General features: G+C 39.8%; 1 protein-coding gene across 3 annotated transcripts in view; it reads left to right on the plus strand.

Moving 5' to 3' along the window:
* LOC126161334 (trichohyalin) overlaps nt 1-12,290 on the plus strand; it is a 447,594-nt gene that overhangs the window by 359,305 nt on the left and 75,999 nt on the right. For all 3 annotated transcript variants that reach the window (XM_049917093.1, XM_049917095.1, XM_049917094.1), the window contains 3 exons: nt 143-289; nt 6,443-6,556; nt 6,641-6,812. In XM_049917093.1, coding sequence (XP_049773050.1) covers nt 143-289; nt 6,443-6,556; nt 6,641-6,812 — 433 coding nt within the window. The remainder of the gene's footprint in view (nt 1-142; nt 290-6,442; nt 6,557-6,640; nt 6,813-12,290) is intronic.

Raw genomic sequence — 12,290 nt, forward strand, 5'->3', positions numbered from 1 at the left:
AGTAAAGTAAAATGAAATGTAGTACTTGCATAGAGACTGCCTCACAGCACAAAATGCTAAAATATAGGTCTGTGTTAAACAGTTTTTTAAGTAACTTTTTATTCATAGAAAGTTGTTTTAAATGATTTTTTGCTTTTAATAGGAAAAGACCCTTAAAGAAGAGAGAGAAACTGTTTCCGATGCCACTGAAAAGGCTCGTTCAGCTGAAAGGAATGAAATTTCTTCACTGCAGGACAAACTGTCATCTAGCAAAGGGGAAATTGAGGAACTGACAAAGAAGCTAGAGAAGGTAAGTGACTTGTTCTTTCAGTAAATGTTGAAGTGTTGGAATCAGTCTTGTGCCTTCCTTAACTGGTAAAATTCACTGCCTTGCTGGAAAAGGAATATAGCCTTTTGCAATGTACAGTTGTGAGTATTGTTTAGTTTTAAAGCAAATTATGAGTGAATAATAACAGGTAGTGCAACATTAGCTAAGTTTGTGGTTTGAGCTGTTCCATATTTTACTATGAGAAGAAGGAGAAACAATCATTGCGTCAAAGTGTAAGACTATATTTGTCACACCAAAAATAAATTTTTAAAATGATACACTCTGCTTTTAAGTCCAGCCACTTTATCAAAAGTTTTTCTTTGGTTGCCCTAAAGTGTAGTTCTGGAAGGTCTGTATATTACCCACCTGCAGCTGCCATGATTTCTGCATTGTATTCAAAACCTTTTGCAGACACAAATTTCTTTTGACCCTCAGGTTCATTCTACCATCTGTCTGTCTGTGTGGCAGCTTTATTAGATTCTCTAGCCTTTTCTCATGTTCACATTCTGTCCTGCACTGCATTTTTGAAAATTTAATACTGTGTCCTTCAATGTACTAGTTGTAGGAGTGATCTTTTGCAGCCCAAGCAGGGTGTCATTTTATATGATTATCATACCATAATTAAAGAAATAAATGGCACTATTTTGAGACACAGGGTGGCTTTGATCTTCTCAGGAGGTATCCTCACAGAAAACTATGCAGTATTTTCTTCTCTGTTCATATCCCTATGACTGATGTCTCCAGAATATTGTACTTCCCATATCGATCCTTTGTTTACTTGTCAGGCCCAGTCGTATTGGATAATGAAAATTTGTTAGTAAATAAATGTCTGAAAGTCTCCTATTTGGTCACTAGAATGATTTTCTTGATGAAGTCACCAATCTAAATTATAATTTGTTTTATATTTAAACTAATGTACTTGTAAACTAAACAGATTAAAAGTTTTATTAAGAAATAATAATAGCTGTAAGCCCATATAGCAATTAATTTATGCCAGGTCAAACAGGGGTTTTGTAAACTATCTGTTTCATGCATGAACTACATATCTCTGGGACTCTTCCAGTGAATCTCAGTCTGCTTTCTGCATTTTATACAAATTGTGTTATATGACCATTCTAATTAAAATTAGTTCAGATGCATTGTCTCTTTTCAGTGACTGGTGAACAGTCTTATATTTGTGCAAAAATGGATAACATTGATAAATATAGCAAGTTGTGTTTCACAGACCACTATTTACAGAACCCACATTGACACCTACAGAGAATATTGTTGATATCCAAATATGTCATTATACACAAGTATAAAATGTGTACCATAATGCTGCAATATATGCATCAGTAATTTATGCCTCTTATTCACAAAGTTTCTCGAAAACATGATTCCTCTTAAAATGGGAATGACCTGCACAATTTTAGAATCAATTGGAATGTTTTATTTCATTAGTAATCTATGACAAACATGTACTATAAGTGGAGCTAGTTCTATATAGAATCATACATGTAGCTTATCAGGTGCAGTTACCTTTCCTCTGATGAGTGATTTTAGCTGATTTTTCTATGCTGTAATCCCTTATCTTAATGTCTATCATTTTTTCATTCAAGAAATGAATAAAAGTAGGAACTGTAGAAAGTTTTTTCTCAGTAAAATAATTTTCATAGATGCAATTCAGTACATCAGTCTTCTTTACACTATATTCCATTTTGGTACCATTATGATCACTGAGTGACTAGATAGAAGACTTAAGACCAAAATTTTTGTGCATATTGTCATTAGATCACTATACAGAATTTCTTCTTCTCCGTCTCTCCTCTAGCATTAAGCATGAAGGTGTGTTGCAACTCTTTCGCAGAATCCATCTCTTATTGGATCATCTATTGATAATAAATAGAATTTTAGTTTCAAATGCATTGAATGTTCTTCCACTGATGTCATTATACTCATATCAGATTGGTTTTTATGCCAGTGTGTGAAAAAACATGCACTGGTAACAATCTTCAAGCAGTATTAAATTTATGAACTTTATTTGCCATTGTGGCATCTTTCTGACATTAGCTGCATTAAGTATGAAGATATTACCTACTGGTGACACATGAAATTTTGTGCCGGACAGGGACTCAGACCCAGGTTTCCCATTTGTTGCAAGCGGTTGTCTTAACCATTTCAGCTATCTCAGCATGCTTCCAGGACCAACTCATACTTCCATATGCCCTCCTGTCTACAACCTCATTGCTCACAGCTTTTTCCTTATATTCCCACTACAGGATTTCAAAGAGATAAACATATTCAACATTAGTGTTATGATCATCATTTTACCCATTGAAGCTTGTACTACTTATTTTTACCAATGTCCAAAGAAAAAGACATTGGTCACAATTTTGCAGCAATACTAAGTTTATGAAATTTATTTGCAATGCATAATTGTTCTGACATTAGCTGGATTAGGTATGAAGATATTACCTATTGGTGACAATGAAAATTTGTAGCAGATCGGGACTCAGACCAAGATTTCCCGCTTATTGTGAGTGGTCATTTTAACCTGTTCAGCTTTCTGAGCAGGCTTACAGGCCTGACTTATACTTCCATATGCCCTACTGTCTATGACCCCATCACTCACAACCTTTTCCTTGTATTCCCACCACAGGATTTCAAGGAAATAAACATATTCAGTGTTAGTATTCAATCGTCATTTTGCCCATTGAGACTTATGATACTTACTTTTAACAATGTCTAAAGAAAAAGACATTGGTCAGAATCCTGCAGCAATATTAAATTTACGAAATTTATTCACTATTGTGGAATATTTCTGACATTAGCTGCATTGGGTAGGAAGATATTACCTATTAGCGATACATGAAAATTTGTGTTGGACAGGGACTTGAACCCAGATTTCACACTTGCCATGAGTGGTCGCCTTTACCACTTCAACTATCCATTGATTGTGTCATATATGTATGCATACTATACAATACTACCAAATTTGAGCCTTTGTTACTTCTCAATTTCAGTCCCAGAGATGATTATATGAGATGAATATATGAAGTTGACTGTCCTGGTAGACTATGATTTGTTTCTTGCAACTGTGTAGGCCTCTGCAATCAGAGTCAGTTAACTTATGTGTTCTGTAATGGATCATATCATATAGTAAAATGACTATCCCTGTATTAACCAGTGTTTCAGTCACAGTTACAGACCAAAGTTTCAGTCAACCTTCTTCTGGATTTCATGTTGCACTTGATAAATTGAAATATTTCCCTACCTTTCACTGATAAAATAACAGCTTATCACCAGTAGAAATCCAATTTGTTAACCAAATCAAAAAGTTTGGTTCTGTTTGTTACCAGAAGATGTAAAACAATAATCTCAGGATGGAACTTTTTGCCTTACTTTAAAATTTAGCTTTGCTATCAATCAGGCATTTTATATCATTAGGCAAGCAATCAAAGATTTTGATAGTAGTTTTATTCACTCCTTTCTAATCTCAGTGTAAATGGAGAGAAATGAAAGTTATATTTTTTACTGTCATTATGGCCTTAGTCAATCCTTCTGGTATCTAATGGGTTGTTTATAACAGTATTATGAGAAAATATAACATGGACAGTGATGCTGTGGTTAAAATACCTAACTGCGTAAACAGCTTTCTACAACATGATCATTGGTGAGCACCATAAATTATTCTTATGGCATGATCAAACTGTCCATGGGTGTACTGCTAGTTTGTTGTGTCCGACATGCACACTATTTTAGTGATCAAACATGTCACCAGCGTCAGGTGAACCGATGAACTGAGCTGAGGGCGCATGACCAACTAACATTCCCTGGTCCCACAAGTCACGGTCCACGTCCATGGACAGGGAGATGCTAGCATCGGCATCTGTAATGGGGTTGATGTAAGACCTCTGTCCGCCCTGGTCACCAGATCGTTTTCTTTGCTGAGAGTCTTCTTAACTAAATTCAGTGCTGGTTCCCAAGCCTTGCTAAGATTATAGTTGCTATCTTGGTTGATGAGATTGTCCCTGATATGAATTTCTATGGCCTTTCTAATGACACTGTCCAAGTATTTGGAATTCTGTGACAACATCCTGGTACATTTGTACTCCATCACATGATTCTCAGACAAACAGTGCTCTGTGACCTCTGAGTTTCTGGGAGACATCAGTCATGTGTATGTCTGGTGTTCTTGGCAACCTGTCTGTCCAATATATGTCTTCCCACATTGACATGGAATCTGGTATACTCTGGCCTTCCGTGGCTTCTTCTGTCTCCACAGACTGTACTATTGTGGTGGGGTGGAGAGTGTGCCTAATTTGCCATTCTAGGTATCCATTTTTTGGAGTGGGGTTCTGGGGTGTTCCAGCTCATAAGGCAGACTCTCTGTGTCTGAAATGGTGCACACCATGTGTACTAGTGTTTTTAGTACCCCATTTCTCTGCGAAGGGTGGTGGCAGCAGTCTGTATGCAAATACTGGTCAGTGTGTACTTTCTTCTGATACAGCAGGAAGTCTAGGAGTTTGTCCACCTATCATTCACATAATGGAAAAGACACATGGGTTTCCATTTGCATGACACTGGGGCTTCCTCCTCAAAGTTATGTGGGAGACACGTTCGTCATCTGGTGTCATTGAATGGACAAACTCCTTGACTTCCTTACATATTTGAACTCCATACATTCCAACACCAAATTCACTATGGAGACCAAAGCAGAAGGAGGATTACCATTCCTGGACACCATGGTTAAGAGAAGAGTTGATTGCAAACTGAGCCATGGTGCATATCAGAAGAAAACGCACACTGAGCAGTATTTGCATGCAGACAGCTGCCTCCACCCTTCACAGAGGAATGGGGTACTAAAAACACTAGTACACATGGCGTGCACCATTTCAGACACAGAGGGTCTGTTCCATGAGCTACATGTACCTCAGAACCGTACACCAAAAAACTGGATACCCAGAATGTCAGATTAGGCGTGCTCTTCACCCCACCACAACAGTACAAACTGTGGAGACGGAAGAAGCCACGGGAAGAAGAGGCAGCCACTGCCTTTTACCATACATTGGTGCACTATCTGGAAAATTCAGATGCATATTGAAGAAGCACCCAGTAAAAATTATCTTTTGCCCACCCAATAGAACATGAGCATTGTTGAGAAGTGTCAAAGGTGATCTTGGTGACCAGCATATACTAGATTCCATGTCATTGTGGGAAGACATATATTGGACAGACAACATGCACCATCAAAGATCGTTGCCGAGAACACCAGAGGCACACTCCACTAATGTATCTCAACAAGTCAGTGGTCGTAGAGCACTGTTTATCCAAGATTCCTGTGATGGAGTGCAAATGTACCAGGATCTTGGCTCAGACTTCCAAATACTGGGACAGTGTTGTTACAGAGGCCATAGAAATTCATACCAGGGATGATCTCACTAACCGAAATTGCAGCTATAATCTTAGCAAGGCTTGGGAACCAGCACTGAGTTTAATTAAAAGACTCTCAGCAAACAAAACAATCTGGTGACCAGGGCAGACAGAGAACTTACATCAACGCCATCACAGACACAAATGCCAGTGTCTCCACGATTGCCAATGGTGCAGACCACAGAGGCTCACAGGGGCAGGGGATATTAGTCAGCCATGTGCCTTCAAGAGCACAGCTCGCCAGCACATCTGAAGATGATGACATGTTTGATTGCCAAAATATTATGCCTGTTGGACACTATAAACTGGCTGTACACCTGGGAAATGTTCAATGAACAAATATGCTGGGAGAAACTTAAGAATCACATTCTTATGGCATGCTTTTACGTAGTGAAAACTTTCTTTTTTAAAGATGAACTACCCCAGAATATACCCTGTAGGATATTATTGAGTGAAAATAAGCAAAATATGGTAACTTACTTATTTGTTTCTCTCTAAGATTTGCAATAACATGAAATGGAAAGTGTCTGTACTGAGTTTTTGAAAAGCTTGAAATAAATTTCTTCTGTTTCTAACTTTCATCAACATGAGAATTCTGAAGATTTTGTCTTTCTTCTTAGCACTTGCCCTTTCTTTAAACTTACCTGTTTGCAGTGTCATTTCCAGATTTTTTTCAATATGGTAAATGAATATGGCAGTGAAGGATTTAATATGTTTCAGGCTGAAAAGAATCTTAAAGCAAATGAAGAGAGGAACAAAAAATTAGAAGCTGAATTAAAAACGCAGCGAAGTGAATTAGAAACAAAAGTGTCAGGACTTGAAGCTAACCTGCAGGTAATTTTTATTTAACTTTATTTTCTATTAACACTGCACTGAAATAAAAGATATCTGTGTCTTCTGAGCTGTATTTGTTTACAGGCAGAGAAGAAGAAATGTGAAAGACTCAAAGCCAACCACGAGAAAGAACTGAAGAATAGGGAGCAAGAGTTAACCAGTCTTCGAACAAAACTGAAAACACTAGAGAGTAATAGTGGAGCAAGTACAAAGAAGTTAACAGAAGTGAAGCAGGAGTACCAGGAGAAAATAGACAGTGAGTTTAGCAAATTCAAACTCTTTTTATATATAGAAGAATGTTTAATGCTTTCCTGTTATTACTTGCAGTTTGTACAAGCTAAAAGTTGAGATATTTCATATATTTCTTTGGTATCTGGCACTATTTTTAGAGTAAATATCGTTCTTTTCACACCGCTAACTTGAAACTTCACCATATATCAGGAATTGATTGCTGATGTTTTGTTCAGGAATGATTGCTGATATTTTGTGTGTGTGTGAAATTTACTAAGGTATAAGAGATTTACTTTCATTCCAATTGATCCACAGTGAGGAGGTCTTCCAGGATGTTGAACCTGTCAGAGCAACAATAATACATGACAAATATTTACAACTATAACAAATAAGCAAAAAAGATTTTTTATTTATTAGGTAATAAACATATAATAGAGTATATTAAAAAACAAAGATTCCATGACTTACCAAACGGGAAAGTGCTGGTAGATAGGCACAATAAAAAAAAAAAAAACACACAAAACTCTTTGCCTTTAAATATGTCTGCTTGTGTCTGCATATGTGTGGATGGATATGTGTGTGTGTGTGCGAGTGTATACCTGTCCTTTTTTCCCCCTAAGGTAAGTCTTCCTGCTCCCGGGATTGGAATGACTCCTTACCCTCTCCCTTAAAACCCACATCCTTTCATCTTTCCCTCTCCTTCCCTCTTCCCTGATGAAGCAACCGTTGGTTGCAAAAGCTGAAATTTTGTGTGTGTGTTTATGTGTTTTTTTTTTTTTTTTTATTGTGATCTACCAGTGCTTTCCCAGTTGGTAAGACATGGAATACTTTGTTTTTAAATATATTTTTCCCATGTGGAATGTTTCTTTCTATATATATATATATATATTGTGTGTGTATGTTTGTGTTTGTTTGTGTGTCTATCGACCTACGAGCGCTTTTGTTTGGTAAGATATATATATATATATATATATATATATATATATATATATATATATATATATATATATATATATATATATATGTCTGCTTGTGTCTGTATATGTGTCGATGGATATGTGTGTGTGTGCGAGTGTGTACCCGTCCTTTTTTCCCCCTAAGGTAAGTCTTTCCACTCCCGGGACTGGAATGACTCCTTACCCTCTCCCTTAAAACCCACATCCTTTCGTCTTTCCCTCTCCTTCCCTCTTTCCTGATGAGGCAACAGTTTGTTGCGAAAGCTTGAATTGTGTGTGTATGTTTGTGTTCGTTTGTGTGTCTGTCGACCTGCCAGCACTTTCATTTGGTAAGTCACATCATCTTTGTATATATATATATATATATAAGAAAGATGATGAGACTTACCAAACAAAAGCGCTGGCAGGTCGATAGACACACAAACAAACACAAACATACACACAAAATTCTAGCTTTCGCAACCAACGGTTGCCTCGTCAGGAAAGAAGGAAGGAGAGGGAAAGACAAAAGGATTTGGGTTTTAAGGGAGAGGGTAAGGAGTCATTCCTATCCCGGGAGCGGAAAGACTTACCTTAGGGGGAAAAAAGGACAGGTATACACTCGCACACACACACATATCCATCCGCATATACACAGACACAAGCAGACATTTGTGATCTTGTCTATATTCTTGTCTATATTCATTATAATTATATATATATATATATATATATATATATATATATATATATGAGACTTACCAAACAAAAGCGCTGGCAGGTCGATAGACACACAAACAAACACAAACATACACACAAAAATCTAGCTTTCGCAACCAACGGTTGCCTCGTCAGGAAAGAGGGGAGGAGAAGGAAAGACAAAAGGATATGGGTTTTAAGGGAGAGGGTAAGGAGTCATTCCAATCCCGGGAGCGGAAAGACTTACCTTAGGGGGAAAAAAGGACAGGTATACACTCGCACACACACACATATCCATCCACACATACACAGACACAAGCAGATATTTGTAAAGGCAAAGAGTTATTTTCCCACGTGGAGTGTTTCCCTCTATTATATATATATATATATATATATATATATATATATATATATATATATATAATAGAAGGAAACATTCCACGAAGGAAAAATATACCTAAAAACAAAGATGATGTGACTTACCAAATGAAAGTGCTGGCAGGTCGACAGACACACAGACGAACACAAACATACACACAAAATTCAAGCTTTCGCAACAAACTGTTGCCTCATCAGGAAAGAGGGAAGGAGAGGGAAAGACGAAAGGATGTGGGTTTTAAGGGAGAGGGTAAGGAGTCGTTCCAGTCCCGGGAGCGGAAAGACTTACCTTAGGGGGAAAAAAGGACGGGTATACACTCGCGCACACACACACACACATATCCATCCACACATATACAGACACAAGCAGACATATTTAAAGACAAAGAGTTTGGGCAGAGATGTCAGTCGAGGCAGAAGTGCAGAGGCAAAGATGTTGTTGAATGACAGGTGAGGTATGAGTGGCGGCAACTTGAAATTAGCGGAGATTGAGGCCTGGTGGATAACGGGAAGAGAGGATATATTGAAGAGCAAGTTCCCATCTCCAGAGTTCGGATAGGTTGGTGTTAGTAGGAAGTATACAGATAACCTGGATGGTGTAACACTGCGCCAAGATGTGCTGGTCGTGCACCAAGGCATGTTTAGCCACAGGGTGATCCTCATTACCAACAAACACTGTCTGCCTGTGTCCATTCATGCGAATGGACAGTTTGTTGCTGGTTATTCCCACATAGAACGCATCACAGTGTAGGCAGGTCAGTTGGTAGATCACGTGGGTGCTTTCACACGTGGCTCTACCTCTGATTGTGTACACCTTCCGGGTTACAGGACTGGAGTAGGTGGTGGTGGGAGGGTGCATGGGACAGGTTTTACACCGGGGCGGTTACAAGGGTAGGAGCCAGAGGGTAGGGAAGTTGGTTTGGGGATTTCATAGGGATGAACTAAGAGGTTACGAAGGTTAGGTGGATGGCAGAAAGACACTCTTGGTGGAGTGGGGAGGATTTCATGAAGGATGGATCTCATTTCAGGGCAGGATTTGAGGAAGTCGTATCCCTGCTGGAGAGCCACATTCAGAATCTGATCCAGTCCCGGAAAGTATCCTGTCACAAGTGGGGCACTTTTGTGGTTCTTCTGTGGGAGGTTCTGGGTTTGAGAGGATGAGGAAGTGGTACTGGTTATTTGCTTCTGTACCAGGTCGGGAGGGTAGTTGCGGGATGCGAAAGCTGTTTTCAGGTTGTTGGTGTAATGCTTCAGGGATTCCGGACTGGAGCAGATTCGTTTGCCATGAAGACCTAGGCTGTAGGGAAGGGACCATTTGATGTGGAATGGGTGGCAGCTGTCATAATGGATGTTGCCCTTCACCTGTCCAATGGCCAGCTTCACACGTCCGTCCACATCAAACCCACCAACAAGCAACAGTACCTCCATTACGACAGCTGCCACCCATGAATGTGGCTCTCCAGCAGGGATACGACTTCCTCAAATCCTGCCCTGAAATGAGATCCATCCTTCATGAAATCCTCCCCACTCCACCAAGAGTGTCTTTCCGCCGTCCACCTAACCTTCGTAACCTCTTAGTTCATCCCTATGAAATCCCCAAACCACCTTCCCTACCCTCTGGCTCCTACCCTTGTAACTGCCCCTGGTGTAAAACCTGTCCCATGCACCCTCCCACCACCACCTACTCCAGTCCTGTAACCCGGAAGGTGTACACAATCAAAGGCAGAGCTACGTGTGAAAGCACCCACGTGATCTACCAACTGACCTGCCTACACTGTGATGCGTTCTATGTGGGAATGACCAGCAACAAACTGTCCATTCGCATGAATGGACACAGGCAGACAGTGTTTGTTGGTAATGAGGATCACCCTGTGACTAAACATGCCTTGGTGCACGACCAGCACATCTTGGTGCAGTGTTACACCGTCCGGGTTATCTGTATACTTCCTACTAACACCAACCTATCCGAACTCCGGAGATGGGAACTTGCTCTTCAATATATCCTCTCTTCCCGTTACCCACCAGGCCTCAATCTCCGCTAATTTCAAGTTGCCGCCACTCATACCTCACCTGTCATTCAACAACATCTTTGCCTCTGCACTTCTGCCTCGACTGACATCTCTGCCCAAACTCTTTGTCTTTAAATATGTCTGCTTGTGTCTGTATATGTGTGGATGGATATGTGTGTGTGTGTGCGAGTGTATACCCGTCCTTTTTTCCCCCTAAGGTAAGTCTTTCCGCTCCCGGGACTGGAATGACTCCTTACCCTCTCCCTTAAAACCCACATCCTTTCGTCTTTCCCTCTCCTTCCCTCTTTCCTGATGAGGCAACAGTTTGTTGCGAAAGCTTGAATTTTGTGTGTATCTTTGTGTTCGTCTGTGTGTCTGTCGACCTGCCAGCACTTTCATTTGGTAAGTCACATCATCTTTGTTTTTGAGGTATATTTTTCCTTCGTGGAATGTTTCCTTCTATATATATATATATATATATATATATATATATATATATATATATATATATATATATATATATATATATATATTTTCCAATCCCGGGAGCGGAAAGACTTACCTTAGGGGGAAAAAAGGACAGGTATACACTCGCGCGCACACACACACACACACACACACATATCCATCCGCATATACACAGACACAAGCAGACATTTGTAAAGGCAATATCTTTTTTTTTTTTTTTTTTTTTTTTTGCCTTTACAAATGTCTGCTTGTGTCTGTGTATATGCGGATGGATATGTGTGTGTGTGTGTGTGTGTGTGTGTGTGTGTGTGTGTGTCGAGTGTATACCTGTCCTTTTTTCCCCCTAAGGTAAGTCTTTCCGCTCCCGGGATTGGAATGACTCCTTACCCTGTCCCTTAAAACCCAAATCCTTTTGTCTTTCCCTCTCCTTCCCTCTTTCCTGACGAGGCAACCGATGGTTGCGAAAGCTAGAATTTTGTGTGTATGTTTGTGTTTGTTTGTGTGTCTATCGACCTGCCAGCGCTTTTGTTTGGTAAGTCTCATCATCTTCCTTGTTGCAAAGATGATGTGACTTACCAAACGAAAGCACTGGCATGTTGATAGACACACAAACACACACACAAAATTCAAGCTTTCGGACCAGTGGTTGCTTCATCGGGAAAGAGGGAAGGAGAGGGAAAGACGAAAGGATGTGGGTTTTTGGAAGAGGGTAAGGAGTTATTTCAATCCCGGGAGTGGAAATACTTACCTTAGGGGAAAAAAAGACAGGTATACACTCGCACACACACACATATCCATCCGCACATACACAGACACAAGCAGACATTTGTAAAGGCAAAGAGTTTGGGCAGAGATGTCAGTCAAGGCAAAGATGTTGTTGAATGACAGTTGAGGTATGAGCGGCGGCAACGTGAAATTAGCAGAGGTGAGGCCTGGTGGGTAACGAGAAGAGAGGATATACTGAAGGGCAAGTTCCCATCTCCGAAGTTCTGACAGGTTGGTGTTAGTGGGAAG

Source organism: Schistocerca cancellata, chromosome 2 (genome assembly GCF_023864275.1).
Source record: "Schistocerca cancellata isolate TAMUIC-IGC-003103 chromosome 2, iqSchCanc2.1, whole genome shotgun sequence".
Classification (NCBI taxonomy): Eukaryota; Metazoa; Arthropoda; class Insecta; order Orthoptera; family Acrididae; genus Schistocerca; species Schistocerca cancellata.